At 41.7% G+C, this 14,882-nt stretch overlaps 1 protein-coding gene across 3 annotated transcripts in view; it reads left to right on the forward strand.

Annotated features, from left to right (window-relative positions):
* Positions 1-1,350: 1,350 nt before the first annotated feature.
* Positions 1,351-14,882, forward strand: part of fign (fidgetin) — a 32,892-nt gene continuing 19,360 nt past the window's right edge. The window contains exons 1-2 of one of the 3 annotated variants that reach the window (XM_037108625.1): positions 1,351-1,542; positions 2,810-2,844. In XM_037108625.1, coding sequence (XP_036964520.1) covers positions 2,820-2,844 — 25 coding nt within the window. In that variant the 5' untranslated portion in view covers positions 1,351-1,542; positions 2,810-2,819. Of the gene's footprint in view, positions 1,543-2,567; positions 2,845-14,882 lie in introns of those variants that run through there. The other 2 variants (XM_037108627.1, XM_037108626.1) reach the window with 2 other exon arrangements.

Genomic DNA, 14,882 nt, shown 5'->3' on the forward strand with positions numbered 1-14,882 from the left:
AGATAACTGAGAGGGACTGCTGGAGGATAACCTGGAAACGTTTGTGTCAGGCAGGGAGAGGAATAGAGCTTTTTAAAAGCTTTTTAATGAATCAGATCCCTTTAAAAAGGTAGTTCTGTCATGTTTGTTGTGTAGGTATGAGGCTACCGCCAGCTGTCAGTTAACTACAAGGGTGAAACAGCTAGCTTAGCTCCATCTGACGGTAACAAGATCTGTCTGCCAGCACCTCCAGTGCTAACTAAAAAGCACATACTGTGTTGTACTACTGTATACATCTTGTTTGCATTTTTTACAAGATGGTTTTATGGAGGACTATTTGTTAGCAATTGTACCATTACGACTTGCAGGCACCTGGCCTAGACTCACCCAAATTCCAGTCTTTATGCTAAGCTACGCTAGCTAATGGCTGTTGTTCATAGTTAGCGGGCAGTTACATGGTATTGATCTTCTCCTTTAACAGTAGAATGGAACGAGTCTGTTGGTGCTCAGTGGGAGTCGCATATACGCAAATGTGTCCGCCGTCTTGGACGCCTAGGTACGGCAACACCACTTGGACAAAATGACTTGCACAACTGCAGTGAAACCAGAAATTTGTTAAGTTAGCTTAAGAGTATGATTACAGCTGCTAATGATTCATTCAGACGGCCGGACGTTGTTGCTTGTCGACATTTTATTTTGCTGTTATGTACTGTCCACATATTTTGACAAAATGTAGCCTACCTTTATGCTGTGGCAATATTTCTCTCATGAATTCCATATCAGTGTATATTAGCAGCTCACAGAACTGATGTACTAAAAATAAGGTGAAAGTAACAAAAAATCTGTCCATATTGACAAATGCAGTTATGGAAGGGTGGTCCATTTTCTGCGTCGAGGCGGTGGCCATGTTGGTGTTGAGCAAGACGATGTAGTTCATGTAGTAGTTTAACACAAAACTTAATGAAATTTTACTTAATTTACTACAAACTGAGACTTGAATGTCTTTTTGAAAAAAATGTCTTTAAAGCTGACGAACAACATGTCCAGAGGGGATCCAGAAATTGTCTCTCTCCATTATTGACCATACAAAGTTTTTTTTTCCCGAAATTAGTTGGGCTCCACGGAACAGTAGCACTATTATAAGGCTATTCAAACATTATACAGAACACATCATGTTTACAGATGTGCAGCACATGATGATTATATATTGGCTGTACAGTAATCTGCAGGAGGAGATAGCAGACAGCAGCCTTTCATCACACTTAACCCACAGTGAGACGTGCTCATGGCAGCCCTCCTATGAGCTCGGGATGATTCCCTTCGAATTTGGCTCCGGCCGCAGAGAGCATGCGCAGTGTGCAGCGCGCTGCCTCCAGTCAGTGGAGCAGCTGTCCAGGGTTTGGAATTCCAACATGGCAGAGGCTGTGGTCAGTCTTCCCCTCACTAACTTGGAATGGTTTCAAATCGCGAGCAGCCACGCTTAACCTCCGCTCGGCCGTTCATCTGCGCGCTCGCCGGATCGATGGTACTATAAACCCCGCCGCTGCCCTGTCACCTACACAGGTAAGTCTTTCTGCCTTTTTCTACCGGTGATGTTGACAATTAAAAAAAAAAAAAGAAAAAAAAACAGAAAGAGAGAGAGAGGGAGAGAGTGAGCCAGGAAGAGAGAAGGAGAGACGGAGCAGCCCTGTGCGCGCAAAACGCTCGCGGAGAGAGAGACCGCGCCGCGCGCCAGACAGACACATCTGCAGCGCGCGGACACTCATCTGCACTCCGCGAGCGGCGAAGCCGAGCTGTCATCGCTTATGAGAGGGCAAAACAATAATATTAATGAAATAATAATAATAATAATAATAATAATAATAATAATAATAATAATAATAATAAAGGGATGAAGTTCCGGGAATGGCGCAAGTTTTGCGATAAACGATCCTCTCTGCGTAGTTGTGAGGAAGACGGGTGGCGCACACGACGGGAGCCAGTGCGTTAAATAACTTTCCCCCGCGACGAGGAAGTTTTCTGCATGCGGGACTGAATTAAAAAATTTAAAAATAAGAAAAATAAATTTAAAAAAACTTAAGCGCAGGCGGGAGGTTAATAGATAGATGGCTTGTCATTGCGCTGCGTAGCGGGACAACTGCCGGCAAGTAATCTATTAAACAAAAAAGTAAACGGGAGGGAAGAAGAGGAGGAGGAGGAGGGGGGGGGCATCGCGCCGCTTCAGCCTCCTCTTCCTCTAATAGGCGGCATGGAGAATGTGTGTTTTGTGTCATCTACAGACTCTCACACGCTTCCTATCCTCTCGTCTCAACTCGCGCAAGAGGAAGAAGAAGAAAAAGAAAAAGAAGAAGTGACAGTCTCCCAGTCCGCGAGCGTGTGTGTGTGCGCGCGTGCGTGAGTGTGTGCGAGTGTGTGTGTCTGCCTCCCTCCGTCCAGGGCTCTCTCTCTCTCTCTCTCTCTCTCTCTCTCTCTCTTTCTCTCTCTCTCTCTCTCGTTCTCCCTCCCTCCCTCTCACTCTACCTTCCTTCCTTCCCCCTTTTTTTTTTTTTTTTTTTTGTATATTTCATTTCATTTCCACCCGCGCTGTCCCTTAATTACACGACCTAAATGAATACCTGAGGAGAGAACAAGGGGAGCGTGTATTTTTTTCTTCCCCTTCCTCAAAGTTGTGAAATCCGATAGCTGCAGGAAGAAAAAGAAAAGAGAGAGAAAGAAAGCAAGAAAGAGAAAACAGAGAGACAGAAGTGGCTTTAATGAGAAGCAACCTTTGGAATTCCTCCTCGTGAAAATTCCGACTCTGCTGTTTTTCCCCCTCTCCTCTTGTTTTTAGGCTTGAAGACATGATCACTAGCACCAGTATTTATGGTACGTTCATATTCTTTTTTATTTATTTTACAATTATCACTACTGTTGTTTGTTATTGTTGAATACTTGTCATGTTTGGAGGATAAAAAAAAACAAAAGAGAGCAAAAACACAGGCTGTTGTTGCAGTGATGCATTATTATTTTTTCTTTGTGCATGTTTGTCTCATCTTTTTAAAAGTCATGGTGATACATAGGTGCAGGGATGAGGGGCACGTTGTGTGGTTAATCATTTTGTATATATATATACATTTTGATATTATCAATTATTGTGAAGGTTACATTTTTAATTTGCTCTGCGTGCAAGTTCAACTTTCTGTCTCATTGCACTGCTTTCATATGTTCTTGCATGCACTCACACTGACAGTATGGTTCCTTTGTGAATTTATCCAGAAGGGGCTGCACAAAAAAATGTCCACCCCTTTTTACGTATTATGTCATTATTCAGCTACAAATGTTATATTTGTTGGATATGGTCGATTGAAAAATGACATTTATTTCATTTTGTGTGGATGCACGACGTGGCTCAGGATCTCTTGTGATTGTGTTGAAAATAGGTGAAATTGGAAACAATGCAACTCAGCAGCACGGTTTCACAATTATCTGTAAATACGCTGCAACTTGTGTTCAGTAATTGTACATTTGAAGGGTGTTTGAAAAGCAAAAAGTGCCCCTTTTTTTTTTTTCAGACTTGGTAGATAATACAATAATGCTATAATATAATTGTGGGGTAATTTGTGGTGCACCATGCGATGTAGAATGACTTTTACTACAACTCACTTGGACTTCATTCCTCAGTTAACAGGCTGTTTGCTTTTTTTTAAATTCAGATTTCCAACACTTTTAACAACTCACATGCCAAATTAAACCTCGCCCCGAATGCAGCGTCAGGACTGTTATTATTAATGTTCGGGTGGACGAGCCTCTCAACGGGTCTGAGCGTGAACACAAAGTCGGGAGGAGAAGTAACAAGTTGTGTGCTGTCTCTCTCTCTCTCTCTCTCTCTCTCTCTCTCTCTAGTTTTTTTTTTTTTTTAATTCAAACACTTTGTCCCAAGTGAACCCCCCCTCCACCACCACCACCACCTCCGTAGCACAATTTACTTAATTGTGTTCACACATTTCATTTGCATGTTTTGCTCTGAGAGGAAATTAACATCATCAGCAGAGAGTGAGCTGAAGTATGTTTTCATTCCTCTTCAGAAATAACAGCGTCGCAGCATCCGTCACTCAGTGGAGGGGAGCAGAAAAAAAAAAAAAAAGAAATAATGTACATTGCTACTAACGTTCATTACGGTTGAGTGTTTGGTTGTAATGTGTTTTGGTAAAGTGGGTTTTTAAAATTTTGTTGGTCGGATTTTTATGCGTTTCGTATTTGGAGCCCCTTTTTTTTTCTCCGTGTGCTGGTTGTTTTTATATCACAAAGGAACTTTTGATTTGAACTGCTCAGATTTGGATGCTGGCAAATAGTTTGAAGCAGTTCTTCAATTGATTATATTTTAACCCCCCCCCCACACACTCCAGTTTGTATTAACTTGTAATATGTTTCGATTGCGCCGCTTTTATATTTTGGATGACGTATTTTCATGCTGCCACATGTTCACAAGTTTTTGTTTTAAGTGTGTGGTGCAGGAAGAGGTTTGTCCTAAAATATCTCAATACGTCTCCAACGCTAAAACATTGGCGTTTATCAAACTGTTCCCCTCAGATCCATCATCCTAAACATCCTAATTATCAAGATCTGCGTTCTCAGTTCAAAACCTGGACAGGTTCCACGTCTGATCTCCTGCAGCGCGTGAGGTGATTCTCGCAGGTCCTTACTTAACCCCGGAACACCTCCGGCGTGCATGGAGAGAAGCTGACAGCTCTGTTTATTTCTGATAGGACGGCACTTATGATAGCAATCCAAGCTGTTGCCTTTGACGTCGAGCCTGCGAGCCCCCCCGAAGTTGACGACAGATGCTGACCCTCCTGTTTTCATCGCCCTCTTTACCGGGTGTCACACATGTTCACACTTCCAGGAGTGACTGTAAATACCGGCGAGAAGTTGCGCGGAGTAAACTAAATAATTGCGCCCAGTGACGCGGGGACGTAGTAACACGGTGGTTATATTTAGTTGTGTTGTGCTGAGAGAAAGGATGGCTGCAGGAGAGGCGCAGTCAAGTACAGCTTTGTTTAATGTATCCAGACACGCTTTTGTTTTGTGTTTTGTTTTTTGTTTTTACAAAAGAAAAGAAAGAAATCACAAGTCATTTTAAGATTTTCGAAATCGTATTTTTTTTAAAGGACAAACGTGTCTTTGTCATTTATTACACTCCAACTGCAGCATATGAATAAAATGAGGCTTTTATTTTGCTGAGGAATATTCCCGAAGTGTCGTAGTTTACACGAGAACGCAAACAGAAAAAACAAACCTTCACCACGCGACTTACATTCGTCTTCCACCTGATGGTCTCGTGCGTCTGTGTGAAGCCGCTCTGAAATGTCATGTCCACGGTCTGAATTTGTGATTGCAAAAGCTGACAGCATTAGATAGCGGGGCCGACACTTTTTATAGCCGCACTAATGAAGACAATTAAAGACAGCTCCTGAATACCTGCGGCTGACCCTGTGTAAACACCCCCTGGGATGTCTGCAGAGCTGTCGTGAATCAATGAAATATTCATCTTTGGAGATGGATCTATTTGTCAGTTATCCCATTCAGCCCCTCTGACTACACCTTCACGAGATCAGTGCAGGATTGTCATCTTTAAGCAAATATGTTAAGTGGTGTCTTCACATAAAAAGAGAGGAGGGAGTCCCCCGATGGGGCGAGACGCTCGCAGAAGGGACAAAAAAAAAAAAAAAGAAAACCTCCAATCTTTCTTCTTTCTCCCCTCCCTCCCTCCCTCCCCTCTCTTTCTCTGTTTCTCTGCCTCGCCGTTCGTCTCTCTCCCTCTCTTGTATCCACATCTCTGTCGTTTCCCTCATGGCAGCTCGCTATGTTATCTTTGTGTGTTTCTCTCTGCGCTGACAATTCTCGCACTGATCTAAGTTGGACTGCATTAGAAAGTGGAGGCAGCTGTCTGTTGCTATACTGAGGGACGTGTTTGCTCTACTGCAAAGATGAAGGACCATGAATCCTTGACATCCTCCCTTCCCCCCCCCACCCCTCCACCACCACCACCACCTCCTCCCCCTCCTCCTCCTCCTCCTCCTCCCACCATCTCATTTAGACACAGCGACTGTCTGCTCAGACTTGTTTTTTTTTTTTTTTTTCTCCTCTCCTCTGAGTGACAGCATATGGCATAGACGTTTTCTAAAATGCATGTGCCTACCATTGGCTGCGTGCGCTTACCCTTCATGTGTCTCCTAGCTACGGGCCTGTCATGTTATTATTCTTTTTTTTTTTCTCCATCCGATTCAAACAAAAATGCTCTGCGTTTAATTCGGTTCAACAGATCCTGGTTGATAAAACAACGCAGGTTTGCATTTCAGGAACTGTTTAGTCTCGTTGCACAGGCTTCTCTTGTTGCGTCTTATCATGTACATGAGGATCGAGTGCACGCTTGTGTTTCTCTTTTATTTCTTTGTTTTTTTAAGAAGCTAATCTCCCCCACACACACACACACACACACACACACACACACACACACACACACACACACACACACACGTCCTCTGATGTTACCACGATCCATACCATGATGCACAGTGCGCTTAAAGAGCTGATTATGATGGAAACACATGCACGAGCCGTGTTGCAGGGCTGCTGTATCCAGGCCATACATGCCAGGCGTGTTATTGAGTGCAGCATTTGTTGCCTTAAACTCCTTGTTCTCCCTCATTTCGACACATTGAAACAGAGGCTTTGTTTCGCACGAGGTGTCTCTGCACTCATAAGGAGACGAGGCAGCTCAGAGCCTGCTGGGGATTGGCTAGAATAGACAATCCCCAGGTGTACTAAACTAGGTTTAGCACTAAGGCTTTTAATCTGGACTTGTAGGAGATTCATGTGCATTCATAGATTTGCCTCTGTAATTATCATACCCCCAGTGGCAGCCAGAGAGACGTTTGCCTAAATCACTGATGTCCTCATTACACTGTTTACATTTTAATTAGACATGCAAAAATCTTGATTTTTCTTCTTCTTCTTCTTCTTTTTTTCTTCTTTTTTTGTGGTGGCCAAAAAAGATCACAGATTCTTCCCTATCTTTGGTTTTTGCAAAGATGGACTGCGCCTAGAGTAAAAGTCTTGCTGCACGTGTGTGCAGCTCACACACACAAAAAAACAGATGATTCCTTCCTCAGTTCTTGTCTCATCAAAGGTGCAGTAGGTAGAAAATGGGAAGAAGACAAAGATCTTCATGGTTTGATTTTTTTTTTTCTTTATGCCTAAACGAACTAAATAAACAAACTCTCTTTGTTTCCACTGACTGAGTAAGCTGAATAAACAGACTGACGTTAAAGGACAACACGGTCTCGTGCTGTTTTACTTTAAATGTGGCGGACCCTGCCACCTTTCTAGCCTCAAACACTGTTCTGGGGACCTTATTTTCCCCTGAGAGCAGCTTGTTTATTCAGAAATGGAAAAAAGACACTTCATAGTGCCCCTTTAAGGTACCCTCCTTTACATACCCTTAAAAGGATTTATATGTCGTATTGTGACTGAGAGTGTCATTTTATGACCAAGGACTGAATGGAGTGGCTTCATCTGTAAAAAAAAAAAAAAAAACCACACACACACACAACATGCAACACCTATGACTGAATCTGCCTCCTTATCTTCAAATTATGTCTTTAGTCAGATTATTTAATGTTATTCTCAGCCAGTGGATATCCAACCCTCAAGGACTCTGATTAACAAAAATCTACAATTACAGGGCTTTTTGAAAATAGCTGGCACTTTGAGCCAGTCATTGTGTGCCTGAGCACTGTTGCTTATCATTGAATAACCTTGGTGAAGAGAGGTGTTTTTTCCTGTCCTTCTTCCAAGGTGTTTCTCCTTTCTCTTTTTTTATGGCGTGCTGTTGGGGAGTTTCTGGAGTATTGTGAGAGGGCAGCCAGCGTTTCACAAGAGGATAAGAGAAAACTCAATATTTTGCTGTATTGAAATTCCTCTTGTGTTCTCACAAAACAGCGTCTGACTAATCTGGCGATCGAGGCCGCCGTTCGAGCTCGACTGAAAACCCCCTTTTAAGTACTTTTTCAGCTCTAACTCCATTATATGTCTATCCGAGCAATGGCTGTTTTAAAATGTACGTTTGTCAGAGTTCAAACCCTCAAATTTCTCTCGATGCTGACCTGTCTTAATCAATATAACCCCCCCCCTTAATTAAGATAACACCAAGAGGCTGTGATCTTACATAAAATGTAGCTTCCTCTAAATTTAATAAGAGATAAAATACCCCAAGAATGAAATTAGAATTTAAATACATTTATCTCACACATGAGAATCTTTTTATTTTTGCCATTGTTTGACAGTATAATAGCCTTACAATTCATGTATTTAAATACATGCCTGAGTTAACTTTGATATTTATATTCAAGAGCGTGCAAGCCTTTGCTCTGAATATAAAAACTTCATCTTTTGACTGTTCCTCAGTGTCCCATTCATCACATCCCGTTTGCTAATTGTCTAATTGTCGGCGATCAGGCGAGATGTGAGCCATCAGTGGTTCCTCGCAAAGTTTTCTCAGCGATTCATTCATCCTCCGCGGAGTCGGGTGGCTGACAGGTTGGCGGCGCGCCAGGTGCTGGCAGAGGGAGCCTTGAGTGCCAGGGACGGGGAGGAGAGGATGGTAGGAGGTCTGCCTGATGGTGTGGAGAGGAGGGAGATGAGGATGGGGATGGGGACGGAGGGGTGAGTGCACACTGCTGCCATGGAGGTTTAAGGCCTCAGGCTGCGGCAGAGGCAGCGGGTGTCTGCATTGACATTGTGACGCAGGATGTCTGGACGTTCTGAGGATAGACGGTGATGTTATGGATCGTTGTTAAAGGTGCACTGTGTAGTTTTTGGGAGGACATTTTAAGAGATCTTTATTGACTTTATTTATTCCTGAACTGAATAAAACAAACTGACCTTAAAAGATGAAACAGTTTCATAGTTTTTAACTTTGTTCATATGTGTCGGACCCTGCCACCTCTCTAGCCTAAAACAGTGATCTGGGGACCTTATTTTCCTCTGAGAACAGCTTGTTTATTCAGTTAAGAAAAAAATATATATATTTCTGAGTTTCTTTAGCTAGGTGTTATAATTGGAGGTCAGTTCATGGCTCCAGAATGATTGAATATGAAACAATGAGAAAAAAAAAAAGGTTCTGATTACTAGTAGATTAATGATGAACGCTGTCTCCCTCTTTTTCTCCCAACAACTTGACTCTCACTTGCTTGTTCAAATCGAACAGTCACTAGAAAGTCTTGTCGTCTGGCGCGTCATGGCCTATTTGACAGTCCCTTGTAGAGTCCAGGCGGAATTAGATTAATTTACATCAGAAAAATGAGAAGAAAAGGGGGGTTCAGCATCATCAACAGCAGCTTCATAAGGGCTGGTGCTTCTTTGGTGTTCATTATCAAGAAATCACCTCGGGGAGTCATGTTGACTTTGCGCGGTCTAAAATAGCTGTTGCAGTGGGCTGCCCTACGCTCACTTCCACTTGAGGTATCTAGGGAGGCAAGGTGGAAATACCAAATGCAGGTTTTGCTAAACATAGCAGAGGAAATCTGGCTACTAGTCGAGTCGCACTGTCTAGGATCTTGTGCGCACTAAACAAAAGCTGTCGGGTTAAAGGAGGCACAGCTCCAGAGGTTTGGCTTGTTGTTGCCCACAGATCATTTCTTTCCTAATGTGAAAAAAAACTACATGTTTATTGTTCCCGATTTAAAGGGAAAATGTACTAACATTATGTAATTGTTGGCATTCACAGGCCTGCGCTCACAGTTTATAGCCGTGTTTCTATACGCTACAGAACAATAGTAGATTCATTTACTCGGAGCGTGATGTTTCTGCAGTCCAAACCCTGACTGCATCGCCTCTCCCACATCTTTAAATGGATCCCATGAGTCTTCAGCTCTGTTGTTTCCATTATTCATTTCAAAACTTCCATGTAGCATGTCGAGGCTAGAGGGGTGAAAAATAATTTCGTGTCTAAAAAAAAAAAAAACGAAAAAAAAAAGAAAAGAAAAAAACTGATGTAGAGCAAAGTCACTGCTTTATGCAAAGTGTGCCATGCCTTGGGAGCATGTGAGCTGGCGTACTGTAGGAGGAGTGAGTGCTTGTGCAGAGGACGGTCTGTGTGTGTGTGTGTGTGTGTGTGTGTGTGATTGTGTGTGCGTGTGTGTGTGTGTGTGTGCCTGTCAGTCTGTCAGCCAGGCCTAATGTGGCTCCCTAGAGGTACCTGGGGGAGACCCATCTAGCACCCAGTCAGCCTCTGCTGGCGGCCAAGTGGTGACAACGGGTTCCCACAGAGAGAGGAAGTGTCATAGTATGTATGTAAACTAGTGACAGATGACTGGAGACATGTGGCCTGTAGACACTGGGCCTGAAAGTAAAGCAGATTTGCCTCTTCGACTTCCTTTTTCTTGCCCCCCCCCACTTGAGACTTCAGAGAGCGAGCATCAAGCTCCACAACAGCGGCGAATACATTGACAACAAGTCAAAGATGTGAATAAAAAGGATGCAAATCATTTGGCATGAAAAGACACATGCTATGCGCAAAAGGTTTCGTCTCCCTTTGAAAGGCGGCAGCAAAGGAGTGAGGAGTTTTTAGTGAGCGGAGCTTCAGGCAGCTTTTCTAGGCCACAGGTCATGTGGGTCAGTGTTACACTCCCTGCAGCCTCACTTCAACCCTCGGTCTGGAAATAGAACATGCAACGTCACCCAGCCAGGAGGGAGGTAGATTCCAGACCTCAGTGGCCACGGGCTGCACATGTGGAATCTGCTCGTGTAGTTGACCCCAAACGTTTGAAACTCAGAACGCTCCCAGTAGGATATTGTTATTTCATGCATACCCAAATGAGCACGGCTGTACGAATCGCCTTGCACAAAGTGGACCGGCATACTTAGACTCTTCACTGTCGGCTGTTCGCAATTCATCAAGGGATTCTCGCACTAGCCGGAGGCAGATTTATTTAACAGTACGCACATAACCTGTAAGAGAGGCGAAACACAACAAATAAACTGTGGAGTATTTTTTTTTATTTTTTTTTTTATTGCATATTTCAGCCAGCAGGCCGTTTGCCTACTTTCCTCTTTTTGAGCACTCATTGAAATGGATGGAAAGCTGGCAAATCACTGATACACAATCCAACCAGAGTACAGTGAAGAATCGACACGCTTATTGCAAGATTTCATCCGAGCTTTGAAATTACAAACCATCTAGCACCTCTTCTGTGAGGCCCTTCACTGTTTTGGAAAGAAGCAGTTAAAAAGTGTTTGGTGATTTAAATTCACACTGTTATGACAATACATCAGATTCTTCCAAGAGGGTTTTTGCAGAAAGAACAGGCAGTGGAGTGTGGCTGAAAATACAACAGGGTGAATCAACAGTTTCCTCCAACGTTACCTGGAAAGACAGGAGGAAGTCAGCAGCTTCATAGTCATAGAGCTAGATGCTCATTTAAGTCAAAGGCCCCAATATAACTTCATGTGTACAATTTTCTACTTGTTTAACTGAATTGTGATATTTATACATCTGCCATTAATCTTTATTGTATAGAATATGTACCGTATAAAAGAGTGAGAATAACCCTGATCTTAAATAAATTAGAAATTGACATCGTGTTGATTATTCACGCGTGATATGATCACATGACTGATGTTCAGCTTTCATTTTATTTTCACTTCTTTCTTTTACAAAAAACGCAAAGTTAACCAAAAAAAAAAAAAAAAAACATATTGGCACATACCAGACTAAAGATACACCGGCACTGACATATACGGCTGTCACCATGTCAGATATTATTGATCGTGAATTTACAATATAATCACAACATCTGTAGAACATTAAAACAAAAACTGCTATCAGTCAAATTCATCGTTCAACGTTGTTTACTGTGTGTTTTGTCCCTTTTATGGCAAATTAAGATTCATTAACCACAACTGTAGAAAAATGGCAAAATGACAGAAAGAATGCATTTTTCCATTATATGGTGGGTTGCAACCAGCATTAAACTGCATAGCTGCTGTGACAAAGTAGAAACATTGGCAATTGGAAAAAAGGCAATGTATTACTGACACAGAATTGTCAAGTGTGAATTTAACACCGTATCAATATTTCCTTTTTTTCAAATGTCACGATTGTCTGTATCGGTATATGATGACACCCCTATCTGTTTTTTTTTGTTTGTTTTTTTTGCAGCACAGGATTCATAGTTACAGTAACTTTGTCTTTCTATCTTCCCCTTCTTTTCTCCCCTGCAAGGGGCACTTCACCTCAACGTCCTTGAGAACATTCCAGATTCCAGATTTTGTATTTCCTCTCGAGGACACATCATGGTTTCCAGTACCAACCACCTGAAACGTAACCAAAGCATAAGATATTTAAAGAGAGGCAGAATGTTTATCAGAAATGCACTTGGTTAACATGCTACCTTGGTTTTATCGGTCTGCAATGACAGTTTTAACAAAGGTGGCCATTTGCAAAGTATTTTGGCAAATATTTCTCTCTGTAATCTGCAATACTTTTGCTTTTTGCACTCAGACAGAACATGATATTCATCCCTGAGGCACTTGTCATTCCACACAAGTGCAACATCTTTTATTCCTTTCCAGACCTTCATATCTTCCGGTTATTAGAAACAACAGAAAGCCTGGTAGATACTTCTCAAACTGAGTCTTTTAGCGTCTCTTCGACTGCGAAAATAGCCATCTGATGATATCGCATCTCTGATCCCACCACCATGTATGAACAGCCACATTCCTCCGATATTTGCTGCACATATGTAATCCACGTGCATAATATCTTATTCAGTCGTGTTAACCTGCACGAAGCGTCTGATCAGTATTTGATGATTAGAGTTGGAGTACAGGGTGATTGCGGTATTATGAGCCTCGGTGAGTTGTGATAGTGAACACCTGGCCCTCCTCCTAATAGCGTCCATTTGAGGGAAAGCTGTGCGCCCAAGTGACACCTCCTGGTCCCGCTTTCTATCCGGGGAGGTAAAATCTATCAGCGCTGATGAGTTCGTGCTCCATCAAATATATCCGTGCCAAACTGTTTATTCTGAGCTCCGATAGTGCTATTGTGCTGTTCTCCAGTCCGTCTGGTGCACAGATCCCGCTTCACATTGGGAGCAATGGCTGACCCTAGGTTGTGTATATTGATGAGTGGGATTTGTTTCTTAATAGAATTGTGTCTAATTAATTAGCTTTTAATTGGTTGAACTCTGAACGTGCAGATGCAGCACAATGTAGAGCGATCATTACTTTAAACCGCATCTTAATGAAACGTGTTTTGTTGTGTCCGTTGAATTTGTTTGGTTTTGTGACGTTTGGGTTCCTCCGGACTCGCCCGAGGAGTGGATTTATAGAGAGGCAGAGTCATCAAACAAAGGAGGATACTGAAATATTTGAAATGCCCACCTCTCAATTTCTATTAATTATCTCATTTATTTTTCACAATTGCGTTGTGCCACAGATTGACCTTATTTCTTTCCTTCATTTCATAATCTATTAAGGGGTGCTCTGGAATCACTTTCACTGCCTGGACTTTCTCGCTTTCTCGCCCCATTTCTATCGAAGCGCTGAACATTTTGAAGGGTGATACTCTGTCATTCAGCTGCTTCATACGCTTGTCTTCAATGGACAATTTATACAAATCATGTATATAATATAAATGTGTACAATCCATGTTTTGTAATGTTTAATTTGCTAATGATGAGGCTGCATTTCCAGTTGTTTGGACCCCAGACAGCTTCTGATTGGACAGTGAGTCAATTTAGATAATGCTACTGAGCCAGAGACTACACTAGTCTTTCACCATACGATTGTGTTTCCTGTCTTATCAGGTTTCATTTTCTCTGTTTTCTAAGTTTGCAAGTGTTTCAGTAACTGGTTGAACAGAAGAACACAGACCACAGTTTTACTAAAGCTTTTGTCACTGACACACTTGGCTTTTTATATCTTTAATAGGCCTTTTAATAGAAATAGATGAAAATTAACAAAATTAATTAATTTTACCTCAAACACATTTCTATATGAAATATATATATATATATATATATATATATATATATATATATATATATATATATATATATATATATATATATATATATATATACAAAATTGCATTTTCACATTTTTCTTTTTACAATAGTTATTTAAAGGTGCACTGTGTAAGAATTGACCACCTGTAAAATTTGTCATGTTAATCCACAATAGCTGCCGTCAGTTAGTTAGCTCAGTTAGCTGTGTAGTTAGCTAATATAGGAATATATCTTTACAATGAAACACATCGTCATAACATCAGAATTGTTGCATTTAAAGCATTTACATTTTTTAATATTTTCAACAAAAAATCTCACATATTGTATCTTTAATGTCATTTTAAAACCCCTTTTTAGTCAAAGTTGGAGATTAAGTGCAGCGTTTGACACCAGAAGGCTTATCTGCTAAAAGAGTCAATTTTCTCTCAACTCATTAAAAATCTGATTTTAAGAGGCAGGCCTACGAGCAGGGTTTGTGACATCACAAATAGTCTGGAGGCCAATCTTGGTCCAGTATTCAGCATACACTATGTGATGTGGAAAGCCGAAGCCTCCAGTGCACAAACACTGAGAATGGACTTTACAATGAAGTAGGAGATGCCTTAGTCTAGCAGTCATACTAAAACACATGTGCATATTCATATATTCTGGAATTTTAATGAGGGAAAAGTAGAAGGTGCCTTTATAAGGAAGTTCGGTGAAACTTCTGTTTGTTTGTTCATGTCAGTGGACTTCGACTCTAAACTAACGTCAGCTACTGCTGCTCTTTGTTAGCGGAGCCGAGAGAGGCACTGAGCTGAGGCACTCGAGAACCCGGAGAGTCAAATTCTTCAGACTTTAGCGAATAAATCTGAC

Source organism: Acanthopagrus latus, chromosome 9, assembly GCF_904848185.1.
Source record: "Acanthopagrus latus isolate v.2019 chromosome 9, fAcaLat1.1, whole genome shotgun sequence".
In the NCBI taxonomy this organism is placed as follows: Eukaryota; Metazoa; Chordata; class Actinopteri; order Spariformes; family Sparidae; genus Acanthopagrus; species Acanthopagrus latus.